The sequence below is a fragment of the Mus caroli genome, unplaced genomic scaffold (assembly GCF_978045245.1).
Source record: "Mus caroli unplaced genomic scaffold, Mus_caroli_1 scaffold_11, whole genome shotgun sequence".
Classification (NCBI taxonomy): domain Eukaryota; kingdom Metazoa; phylum Chordata; class Mammalia; order Rodentia; family Muridae; genus Mus; species Mus caroli.
This window is the reverse complement of record NW_028227266.1, coordinates 62,149,790-62,162,648: the sequence shown is the minus strand read 5'-3', so window position 1 is coordinate 62,162,648 and position 12,859 is coordinate 62,149,790. Positions and strand designations below refer to the sequence as shown.

Genomic DNA, 12,859 nt, shown 5'->3' with positions numbered 1-12,859 from the left:
ACCCCTACCCCAACAGGTCCACACTCGTGCAGCCACCCAGGCCGCTCCAGGTTGCAGGGCCTCCGTGCTTCAATGTGCTGCTTCAGTTGGCCACCATTCTTCTCACCTGTAACTGCATCCTCTAACCCATCCTGTAACTCCATGCCTCCTTTAAGATGATGTTTAATTATCATCCACACTACTACATCATAACCCTCACTGCACATCACAGTAGCCCAGGAAGCCTTACAGAAATACCAACGCCGAGGCCTGAACTAAACTGTTCTGATTTAGTTGCCCAAGATGGGTGCCCAGGCATCAGTGTTTTCTAGAGACTCCCTGAGTAGTTCCAGCACACAGTCAGGATAGAGTTGCTGCAACAGCCCCGCAACAGCAGCAGCTGGCAGAGTTAAAACTGCGCCCATTTCTAAAATCCCCTTAGCTCTCAGCTTCCCCATTGCTCATGAAATTTAATGATCATTGTATTAAAGTTAGTGTTACATAGTAAGTGCTCAGTAAATGCTGAGGTATGCTGCATTCTCCTTCCAACCAGACAAAAATGTTTATCCTTGCCATCAGAAAGGACGGACAGCAGAGTGGGCAGATATTTGTTATTTAGCCAGCCACGATGAGGAATTTATTTTCTGTACTCTGTACCCTCTCCTGTATCCCATCCACTTGCCCACCGTTGCCTCTCCAGCACACATACCTGTTGTTGGCACGGTGTCGGGGACTCAAGAAAGCAGCCCATGAAGCTGCCGATTGCAGGACAGGCTGCTCCCTGCCCCTCAGCCTCTCCTTTGTGTCATTCTTAATGATGTATTTTATACTGGATCTTGCTGCTTTAGCTTTCAAAAGCCAGTTGTCAGGTGTTCTTTATCAAAGGCTTTCAGAAAATCCAGATAAATTATGCTCTGTGCCCTGAAACTGCCAAACCTGTATTTCACTTCTATCCAGAGCTTGACAGTTTTGTTGAAGTGGAATCTCTCTCTCTCTTTCCCTTCCATTTACCTTCACTTCCCTGACCTTGATACCTGCCAGACAAATAAGAGACCCTGTCCCTTTTGATACTGGATGTCCTCAGTCACATATATGCCAGCTCTAGTTAAAAAAAAAACGGTGGGCGGTTATCTCTGTCTTTCAGATAAGGAGGGGATTCCAGCAGTAGGGCGGGGAGAGAAGAGAGCTAAGGGAAAGGAAGAGCAGCCTTTACCTCAGCAAACCTGGGGTTCCTGTATGTCTCTCCGCATTCCCCACTGCAATGGAGGCAAGGCTAGTCACACCTGCTCTTCCCTGGAACTCGCCTGGAAGGTGATAGGAGGCACTTTCTTCCTACTGTCCCCTCTTAAAATTCGATTTGAGGGCAAGGGAGGTGACACAGTAGATAAAGTACTTGCATTCCCAGGTGTTAGCACGGGATTTAGGATCCTAGAACCGATATAAGAGCCAGGCAGCTCCAGAGGCACCCTGTAATCCCAGGGAGGGAGAAACGGGATTGCCTGGGCAAGCTGGCTAGCAAGCCAAACCTGTGAGCTCTAGGCTCAGCAAGAGACCCTGCCTCAGTGAATAAAGGAGAGAGCAACCCAGGAGGATGCTGATATCAGCCCCAGACCTGCACATGTAGACACATACCTTTTTTTCTTAGTTATTACTTGAGGCAGTGGGGTGCAGCTCTGTGGTAGTGCTTTCTTAACGTGTACAGGACACCACGTTCTATCCACAGCACCAAAAAGGAACAAGTCTTGTTCCTGTTCATTGAGCACCATGAAGAGTTGCGGGTGTCGGGGTTCTGCTTTCCTGTTCCCCCTCAGGACTGCATCCTGGCTGGGGAACCCTAACACTTTGATCAGCTAATATTTAAACCATAAGGTGAGTTTCTACCTCTGTGCTTAGAGGAAACATTCCCCTTTCTCTCCTTAAGCCTAGTGGGCAAGGTGTAATACAGCTGAGGTCAATAGCAAGGTCCTCTGTTACAAAACCAGATTCATTGTAGATGGACAAACTACATATTCAGCAGATGTGTATCTTGAAGCAAATCTACTAACTGTCTACTAACTGTCATGCTTTCAGTGCTTCCTAAGCTAAGTAGTAAACCATTACCTGGTTCCCCTGGAAGCTATGCAAATTAATTAATTTTCAGAAAAATAACTTGAAATGTTAAGTCAGTTTATAAACACCAGACAATGAAATTTTCCCTGCTGAGAGGTCCAGTAATCTACAACTTCCTATGATCAAGGTAAAAACAGTGTACTTGAATTAAATTAAATGTGACTTATATGCAAAGCATACAATGTTTAAAATCTACAACCCACTAAAAAGAATCAATTCCTATTTCCTCACTACATTCAGAGCATCCTTGACTCTCGGAATGGTGGTTACCTGTGTGACTGATAGAGACATCACACCTTTATCCTTTTCGAAGATTTCAACAGTCTGTTTGGTGTTCACACTTAACCTGTTACTACTGACTGAAGTGCCTTCCAGTTAGGGTTTATAATCCAAGACTCTTATTTATTTCCTGGGAAATCTGCCTGTGCACAACTTTGCTGTATTCAAAACCTCCCATGTCAAGATTTAGTACTTTTATATTATAGTCATTAAAATTGAACAAAATCTTAATAGTCCTTTATTAACTACTACACCGAATTTGCATAGTGGAAATCACCACATGTTAATTGGATTTAATTAACTATTTTAAATTACACAAAATTCTGACAGTAGACAGTAGCATAGGGTACTCAGGAGCAATAAAATTAGAGATGGTATTGCTACTTTATTAAAACTTAATGAAACTATTCATAATCTTATTTATTGTTCACCAGAAGAAAACTGTGTTCATTGTGAAGGCAAAAATGTCAGCTAACAACATTTTTTTTTTTATCACCCAGGATAAGGTTCAGCGGTTAATAAAAGGGTCCACGATCTCCAACCTCACAGTTCTGCCACCCTCTCATCGCACTGACCCCCATTTTATCCCCATACCTGTCTTGCAGAAGGATGCCAGTAAAGGTTGGTGATGGGGCAGCCACGCTTAGGGGTGTGAGGGTGGGAGCCTTGAGGAGGAATGGGGGCCTGAGTTGAAATAGCTTAGCCACTAAGTTTCTCAGGTGACCTCAGAGAAGTCAGGTCCTTACCTGGGCTGAGCTTCACCCTGGTCTAGGTGACCACCAGAGCCTCTTCTACTTCTCAGTCCATTATTTCATGAATTTAATATCAACTTAGGTGTTAGTGTTATATATTAAAATGGTTATCATGTTTATGTGATATAATTAGGAGTTACTGTTTTCTAAGTACTTTCTGATGGGCTTCTGATTGCTTTTTAATGTTACTTCAGAATACTGCTATGCAAACCATGAAGCCAGAGATAATATAATTAGTGTTTTTTCATCTTTATTACTTATTTTATATGTATGAGTGTTTTACCTGGATATGTGTATGCCTGTACTCCAAATGCATGCCTGGAGCCCTATGAGGCCAGAAGAGGGTGCTGGGAATCTTGGAACTTGGGGTACAGGTGGCTGTGAGCACGATGCGGTGCTGGGAACTGAACCTGAATCCTCTGCTACAGCTCTCCAGCCCCTGTAAAGCCCAGTGTTATCAACTATTGGACTTCTAATGTAAAAACAGATGGTATCATCTTTACCTAGGTATCCACGGTGCCCAGGACGGTCTGGGTAACTGTGAATTGACTGCTTAAGTAAGTGAAGGAGTAGGTAAAGGGATGCGGGTGAGGTGTCTGTGTCTGCTGGGATCCTCTTGGTTTCCCCTAGTTCATTTGATTGACTGAAATGTTAAAGAACGCTAAGTGAATCCCCTTACTAACACAAATATAAAGGTGTGAGGTGGTCTGATCTCACCCCTTATCTGTTTGGAGTACTCAGGACCCAGAGTTGGTGCCAAACCATTCTTGTGATGCCAGAGATTCAAAGTCTTCTGGTGTCTAGCTCTGTCTTGTCTACTGACCCGTGTCTGCTCTGGTGGGTCCCCTGCATGTAATGGCTCTGAATTTATTAAGCTTCCCACACTTGTCGTTATTTCTTTCCTAGCTGTGAGAAGTTCTGTGGCTCACACCTTCTGGTGGCTTATGGACCACTAATGTCCCAGGAACACTAACTAAGTGACACTAGGAAGTTTGCCTTTCTTGCTTCAGCGCCGTCTTCCTCCTACATGAAATTAGGAGTGAATGAATGAATTAGTCTTTACTTTAGCAGATGAAAAATCTCTGTAAGACAAAGGTGAATCTAGGATCAAGGCAACTAGTGCAGAGGGAAAGACACTTATTTTTATATCCACTAGAGAACGGGTGGCCTATCATATTTGTAATCAATCAATCAATTAGTTCTCACGTATTTATGGAGTACTTGTCATACGTCTTGTTAATGTACAAGGAAATATTAGTGTCAGGAAAGCACAGGTCACAAGAAATGTGTGGATTTTCAGGGCTTTGATGCCTTTAAGTGATATTTAAGACCCAGTCTAGGTCTGCACAAGCTCAGCATGAGAGATGAACAGCATCCACATCAACAGGATTCCTCAGGGTTTCTTGAATTATTATCTGGCAACATCTCAGAAATGAAGCTCCCCAGAGAGTCAGGGGTTGAGAACACAAGTACACAGACCAGAATCTAGTTTTCTCACCTGGAGAGTGCACATAGCTCTTACACATGGGACTGGGTATGGAAGGTAAAAGATATTTATGAAAACAAAGCATTTACTACTGTAACCTACAGAGCTCGTTCAGTTCTAGTGAAGCCTGACTGATCTCAGAGGGCTTAAGCTGTGACCAGAGCACTGCTTAACCCCGACATCAGGGCACAGACATGTCAGATCCTCAGGCTCTGATCTTGACCATTTGGGCAGGTCTGGGAGAGGGATTGGAAACCTTCACCTACAAAAAGATAAGCAACCCTCCCACAAATGATTGTGCTGTATGCAAACGAGGCTTCTCTTCTCCTCCCACAAATGATTGTGCTGTATGCAAACGAGGCTTCGCTTGGAACTTCTTTTGCAGGTGAAGCCTTTGGCTTTCAGCCCCTTAGCAGACACTCTTCTGCTGTGGAAACAGACTCACGTGTCTGATAGCACTGAGCTGTCCTCTGGCAGCAATACACTGTCCTCAGGCTCCCGGAGCAAAGGCAAAGTCTCAGGCCCTCTTAGAAGTGCCAGGTTCTTCAACTTATTCCAGCTTGGTTTTAGATTATGTACTAGGAATTTATTGAAATAGGAAATTCTTCACTTTTCTCTCTATTGTATAAGAGCTTAAGAACCTTAAGCCCCAGCAGAAATTTGTTGCAGGTGGTCTCCAGATTTCTGGGTTTCTGACACAAAAACAGTAGACAATAGAGCGACCGTAAGGAAAGGTCTGTCCCTAACATGGGGCTTTGTGTAATTATTCACCTGTTTATCCCATTAACAAGGTGTCTTGCCCTTCAGAAGTTTCAGTGGCAGCCTTGCTGATGACAAGAAATTGTACATCAGTTTCATGCGTTACTAACATGTTGCGCTAATACAGTTAGATCCAGTCTGGTTTTTATAACTTCTAGTGATATGAGCATGTCTACAGATAATTTTTTTAACAAAATATGAGTGATTTGAACACTGGGTATATGGGTTCAAGTACACAGGTTTTCTTTCCTTCAGAACAAAAGATCACCGTAGTTATTAAGAATGTGTACCTCATATCCATGTTACAAAAACTGCAATAAAATCACCAGTGATTGAAAACGCCATAAGTGTAAGGAAGTTTTAGTTTGTCTTGAAATTATATTTCTACCTAAAAATGAAATTATCTTAGTGCAATTTGATTTCATATTACTGCAATTGGAAATGATTTTCCCCTTGGGTTAGCATATTAAGCTTAAAGCGTGCTATAGCTATTTTTCATGCAGAAGATTAAGGCCCTAGAACGTATGTTACATCTCTGTTGTGCAATTCATAGGGCTCCGACTTTGTACAATTGCTTAGAGCTAACCTCCTGTCTTGTTGTGTGCTGACCTTCCTTTCAGGCGTCTTAAGTATGATCGAGCGAGGGCTGATCCCCCCAACAGCGAGGATTACCTTTCAGAACCCGCCCATTAAGCCCCAAGCACTTCCTCTGCACAGTTTTGATGAGCACCGTAAGGTGCCCATGGAAGGTAAGACATGCACCTCTGTGCTTAGCTGCGGTCTTGCAGGAATGGCCTCTCCTTCGAAACCTACACTGCTAGACCTTTTATCCTCAGTAACAGAACAAGAAGATAGGTTAAAGCATCCCGAGTTTATTTGAGCACACAAAGTAACTGAGGCTATCCGTGCAGAGCCTGTGCACTGTGTATAAGAAAGTTGGTATTTTCAAGGGCTTGTAGTTTGGCTGAGGAAACAAGACAAAAATAGTAAAGAACTAAAAATGAAAATCAAAGCACTAAGCCTGAAGGATGCTCTATTGTTTGCTATTTGAGTGTCCTTTTATGACGTGATTGAAGGTGCTAGCTTCTCAATTAGACTTGTCTTCCTGCTTTTAGTGAGGGCATTACTTGTACATTTGCAATACAGATCGTTTATCAGCTAGACGTGTTGAAAACAGTTCTTCCTACTCTAGCTGGACATTTCATTTTTTTTATAGTAGTGTCTTTTTTAAATTAAACTTTTTATATTGAGATAATTGTAGATTCACATGTGTTTATAAGAATTGACAGAATGCTTTGTATATCCCCCCCCCCAGTATTAAGAAAGTAGAATATTATAGTATGGTATCATCATCAGGTTGTACTGAGGATAAGACAGGGCCTTGCCCATGGTAGGCAAGCACTCTCCCACTGAGGCATATGCTAGTCCCCAGCCAGGATCCTGATTCACTCAAGACTGGAATATTTCTATCACCACATGGATAGAACCCACCAACTTCCTTCCATATGCCTTTAGTCCCTGGCACCCAAAAATCTGTTCTTCATTGTATAACTTTGTAACTTCAAAACTCTCACATGAATGACCTAATGGAGGATGGAACCTTTGGAGTTTGTATTTTTCCACTCAGGAGAATCCTCCTTTTTTTGGTTATATCCTGACATTTCCATGCACACATGCAATATGCTTTGGTCATATACACTTCTGTTATTATTCTCTTGTCCCCCGTGCTCTGCCTTTCCCCCTTCCTTTCCCATACCAATAGTTAACTCCCTTTGATAGTTCATATCTTTTCCTTATCCTAGCTTCTCCTACATATGAGAAAAAATAGAAAATCCTTGTCTTTATAGGAAATAAACTGGTCCCATTAATCTTCTAGCAAATGGTGTAATTTTATTCTTCTTTATGTCTTAGTAGGACCCATTTGTGTGTGTGTGTGTGTGTTTAAATCTATTATCTCTTAGTAGGCAGCTAAGCTGATTCAAGGAGAAACAGGCGTATCTCTAGTAAACTGATCCAGAGTTCTTTGTTTATACATGAAGAAGTGATATGGCTGAATCATATAGAACTTCCGTTTAATTTTTTTTGAGGAATTCCACACTAATTTCCATAGTGTCTGGCCTAATTTATATCTCCACAGTTGTGAATAGGTGCTCCTTTTTCCTCCCTGGATTGCCCACAGGGACTGTGGAGTGACTCACGGTGAGTCACTGTGGATCCTTTCCTCTGTTTATGGGCCATGGGTCCTTGATTGAAACCCTCTCCTCAGTTCAATTCCCGACCTTTTCACCCGAGCGTTTCCTCCTTTGTTGTCAACCTTTGGAGTTCTTTATACGCTCTCAACATGAACCTCCTATTGGATGAGCAGCCAGCAGAGATGATCTTTTCCTATTCCAAAAGGTGTCTCTTCACTCTTTTATTCTGCAGTGAGAAAGCTTTGTAGTTTCATGTAATCCCATTCATCATTTTTTATTATTATTTCTTGAAGTATTAGCTATCAAGAAAGCCCTTGCCCATGCCTACATCTTGAAGTCTTTGCCTGGTTTCCTGAGGCAGGTTCAAAGTCTCAGGCACGTTAAGGTCTTTGATCCATTTTGATTTAGTTTTTGTACAGTGGGAAAGGTGGGGATTTAGTTTCAGTCTCCTATGTGTGAACATCCAGTGTTCCCTCCACCATTTGGTAAACAGGCCATCTTTTCTCCAGTACTTGTTTTTGGTATCTTTGTTAAGAATCAAATGATTGCGACTGCTTAGGCTTATTTCTACTTCTTCTATTATGTCTTTTTAAATTATATGTATGTGTGCATGGTGTGCATATGTTTTGTGTTTGTGGGAGACACGTGTGTATGCAGCTGCACATGTTTATATGCAAAGGTCGCTTTATTTGCTGAGGTGGGGTCTCTCAGTGAACACAGAGCTAGATAGTTCCCACGAGTCTAGCTGGCTCCCTTGCTCAGGAGAGCCCCTGCCTCTGTATCTTGAGTCCTGGGATTCTGGGTGGCCGTCGTACCTCCCTGACTTGTATGAGGTCTAAGGAGCGAGTGTTTGTCGTTTTCCCACAGAGCTGTGCTCCCAGCTTCTGGGTCTGCTTTTCGATGGCGCAATGCTGCTTTAGTTACTGTGCTGCTGGAGTCTAGTTTGAAGTCAAGCATTGTGATAATTCTACAATTGGGAGTTTTGCTTAGATTTTTTTGGGTTCTTTGGTGCTTTTATATGCATTTTAGGTGTGCATGTACCTACTTCTGTGAAGAATGTTATAGGAATTGGTTTTTGCTTTCTTTTTATCTTCTACTATTATATTTTTAACTTTTTTATTGATTGTGAACTTAACAGCTTGTGCCCCAATCCCACCTAGCTCCATATCTGTTCCTTCATCTCTGACATCTGCCCTAATAACCTCCCCCAAAAGAAAATAAAAATAAAAGACAAACAAACAAAAAACAAAACAAACAACAAAAACATCTTGCCATGGAAGTTACATTATGCACACAATATACCCTTTAGTCCATACAGCTTTCCTTGGAAATGTTCATTACTGCGAGCAAGTCATTGGTCTGGATCAGACTTCTGCTCCATCACCATTCTGGATCCTCACTGGGGCTCCTCTCGGATAGCCTGTGGTTGTCCTGGGTCATGGAGCTCCTGCAGCTTTGGAGATGCAGGACTGGACTGCTCACACGCTCCAGCAGTTCATAGATGGGGTGGATGTTGGGGTGAACCGACTCAAGCCCTGTATCTGGGCCTGGGTGATAGCTGAGCTGGTCAGCTCACCAGCTGTCCAGCATGCACCACCAGGGCAAACTCTCCAGCAGTGCCCAGGTGAGGTGCAGGGCCTGCCTTCCCAAGTACACAGCTGGTGAGGGGCAGGCCAGCTCTGCACAGCTCTCGGACATCAGCATGGTTCCAGGAGACAGTCCAGATCAGGAATGTCCAAATGGCCTTTGGTGGTAATGTGGGCCATAGACATCAACACAGGTCCTCCGATGTCTGCCTGGCTACAGACCCAGACATGGCCCTCAGCAGAAGCAGCTGGGAACTCACCATGGCCTCAGGTGGCAGCACAGGCTTCTCACAGCAGACTGTCCTCTCCATCTTCACGTCTCCAGTTCCACCTCTCTTCATAGTGCTCAAGCCAGTCTACTACCCCTCTCCCAACTCTTACCACGTGCTTGCACATCGCAGTGGCTCCCACTCTTACCACATGCTTGCACATCGCAGTGGCTCCCACTGGCCTCTGTGTTACTGCAACTTTGGTGGAGATTGCACTGAATCCATAAATCACTTTTGGTAATATGGCCATTTTAGCAATGTTAACTCTGCTGGGTTTGGTTTGGTTTGGTTTTGACTAGTATACATGGAATTGGTTTTTATGACTTGTTTTTTCAGTGATCTGTTGTTGGGATATGGTTGTGTATGTTGATTTAGTAGCTTGCTACTTGTTGAAAGTTTTTATCAAAACAAGAATTGTCTGGTAAACTCCTTTAAGTATATGGTCATATCTGAAATTAGTTGACTTTCTTCATTTCCTAATAGCATCTCTTTTCTCTCTTTCTCCTCCCTTTCTGCTCTGGCTAAGAATGCAAACACTATATAGAGTAAGAAAGGACGAGTTGGCTCCTGTCTCTTCTCTGACTTAGAGTTTTCTCCTAGTCCTTGTAGCATTAGGCTATATGTAGCCTCCTATAGATGGTCTATATATAGCCTCCAATATGTTGAGGTATGACCACTTTTCCTAGCTTCTTCAGAGATTCTACCATGAAAAGATGGTGAACTTTGTCAAAAGCCTTTTCTGTATGTATTGATAATTACAGGAATTTTATCGGATTCTGTCTATATGCTGTGTTACATCTATCATCTATATACACATGTTGAGCCTTGTTTGCATCCCTGGGATGAATCTATCTTGATCATGATATGGGTTCTTTTTAATGTGTTGTTGGATTCAGTTTAAACTTATAGCAGTAATTACCCATTTGCTGCCGAGTAATGCTTCCTGGTAGCATGCCACAGCCATGCCCCCTTCAAAGCTTTCTTCTGCTAGGAGACAGCCTTGTAAACATTAACGTGCAGGTTTTCTACGAACATGTGTCTCATCTCTTTAGAGCGAACGCCTTGGGACGTGATTGCTGGGTCTTAGAGGACTTTCATGTCTGCTTCATCCATTCACAGTTACTTTCATACCAGGAAGTGGTTTTGGTCCCACCATCAAAAATAATTTTTAGATGCAAAACGAAAAGGAATGTCTCTTACTTGTGCTGATATGTGTTCTCTGTGTCCATTGCTCTCCTATCTTCCATGTGTTCCTTGAGCATTCCCTCCTGTGCAGTTAGTTCTTTTAGATTCTGGATTTGAGTGATAGTGTTTTCATTTTCTTTCATCTGGGAATGGGTTAAGTTCCCAACTTTTTTCCTAAACAAATTTTCTTTAAAACTTCTTTTTAAAAAATGATTATTTTTATGTGCATTAGTGGGGGGTGTGTGTGTGTGTGTGTGTGTGTGTGTGTGTGATGCCTGTTCCCCTAGAACTGAAGTTACAGACAGTTGTGAGCTGCCAAGTGGGTGCTAGAAATTGGGTCCTTTGGAAGAGCAGCCAGTGCTCCCAACCACTGGGCCATCCTTCCAGCCCTTAAAGGAAGTTGTTCTTGAGCATGTGTGATTTTGATTGCCATGTTTCTTCATCTTAGCACTTGAAGGAAAGGGGCCATGCCTCATCTTTTGTCAGCCTCTGACGGTGAACTTGTTCCCCTGTGGTAAGGTGGGCCTTCCCTCCACCTTCTTTCAGTACTTTACTCTCTGTTTTTAGTTTTCCGAGTTTTTTATTGTGTTGTATGCTGCCTTGGAATTCCTTGGCTTTTTCCCATTTCCTCCTGCCTCAGCCTCTTAAACCCGTGGCTTTTATCTTCCTGGATTTGGCACGCTTTCAGCCGTTATTTCTTCTCTGCAGTATCCTTCTGTGTCTTCTCTCCCTTGGGGAAGCAATGGCACAGATGTAGGCTCTCTCACGCAGTCCCACAGGTCTTTGACCTCTGTTCACTTCCGTCTACTCTGCCTTGAGTTCTCAGGTTGGCTGCTCTCTGTTGTAGCTTCCAAATCACTGACTCCTTTGTCTATATCTATGAACTTAGGTTATTGAATTTTTAATTTTTTTCATTTTCTTTTCACACATTCTAATTCTTTGTCGAGATTTTGTCTGTTTTTTATTTGTTTTAAGTGTGTTTGTAGTTGCTTGCGGTGCATTTTTATGATGGCTGCTTCATGATTTATGATTGTTATAATGTTCATGTATGGGTTTTGATCATATGTGATGCTGGTCTAAACTCCTCCCTCATATTTTTTTCTCAAATTTTTATTTAGCAGATTTATAAAATGTCACATGTTAATGGACAATGTTATGTTTTGATAATATATGCATTGCATACTATTTAAACCACATTGAATATATTTGTCTCCTCAAACATTTCTCAATGATAGGAACTTTTAAATTCCCTTTTTTGTAGCCCTTCCACATATCTGGAACATTATTATCCACTGTCACTATAGTGTTTGAAATAATATCACAGCAGAACTTACTGTTCTTAACCAACTGTGCTGGCCAGTTTCCCATCAACTTGTCACAGGCTAGAATTATTTGGGAAAGGCAACTCTCAATTGAGAAAATATCTTCATAAGATTTGCCTGTGGAACATTATTTTAATTAGTGGTTGATGTGGGAAGGCCCAGACGGTTGTCAGTAGTATATCCTAAGCAGGTGGACCTATATCAAACATCAGGCTGAGCAAGCCGTGGGAAACAAGCCTTGGGGAGCAAGCCATGGGGAGCAAGCCAGTGAGCAGCACTCCTCCATGGCTTCGGCATCACCTCCTAACTCAAGTTTCTGCTCTGACTTCTCTGGATAATGGACCACAAGCTGTCCACTGAAATAAACCCTTTCCTCCCCGAGTTGTTTCTGATCTAGAGTGTTCTAGCACTGCAGTAGAAATCTAAGAGACTGTGATTCACCAGCCCGCTCTTCCCATCTTCCCCCTTACTCGCCCGCTTTTGTTACCCACCACTCTGCTCTCGGCCTCTTTGAAATTAACCTAGCTAGATTTCACACATGCTATGATCATCACATCATATGGTAATTCTGTTTTTAATTTTGGTGAAACTTCTATTTTCCATAATTTTATGTCCCCATTGATAGAACTTAACATTGGTGACACCATTTTATCTCTTGTAACCAATGAGTTGCTTTCAAGGCTACAGTGGGTTTCAGTTCCTTTAATGGACATACCCCACACAGAAAAATAGAAACTCATGATTAAAGTCTTTGGAATTTGCAGTTTTGCACCAGGCTGCATTAGACAACATGCTCCTTCCATGCCCTTATTTGGAAATGTTCTGCCCACAGCCAAGCAGGGCCTGACCAGCTAACCTCAAGCCTGCCATTTCTTTCCCTAGAACACTCTGTAACCCAGTGTAGCCCAGCAGATGTAAGAGCAGTCTGCTCAGCACTGGGT

General features: G+C 42.6%; 1 protein-coding gene across 6 annotated transcripts in view; it reads left to right on the top strand.

The window, feature by feature from the left end:
- The window catches only part of Iqch (IQ motif containing H), a 210,309-nt gene that overhangs the window by 60,427 nt on the left and 137,023 nt on the right, over window positions 1-12,859 (top strand). For 5 of the 6 annotated variants that reach the window (XM_085844697.1, XM_085844696.1, XM_085844698.1 and 2 more), the window contains 2 exons: window positions 2,868-2,988; window positions 5,985-6,113. In XM_085844697.1, coding sequence (XP_085700823.1) covers window positions 2,868-2,988; window positions 5,985-6,113 — 250 coding nt within the window. Of the gene's footprint in view, window positions 1-1,708; window positions 1,849-2,867; window positions 2,989-5,984; window positions 6,114-12,859 lie in introns of those variants that run through there. The other variant, XM_085844699.1, reaches the window with a different exon arrangement.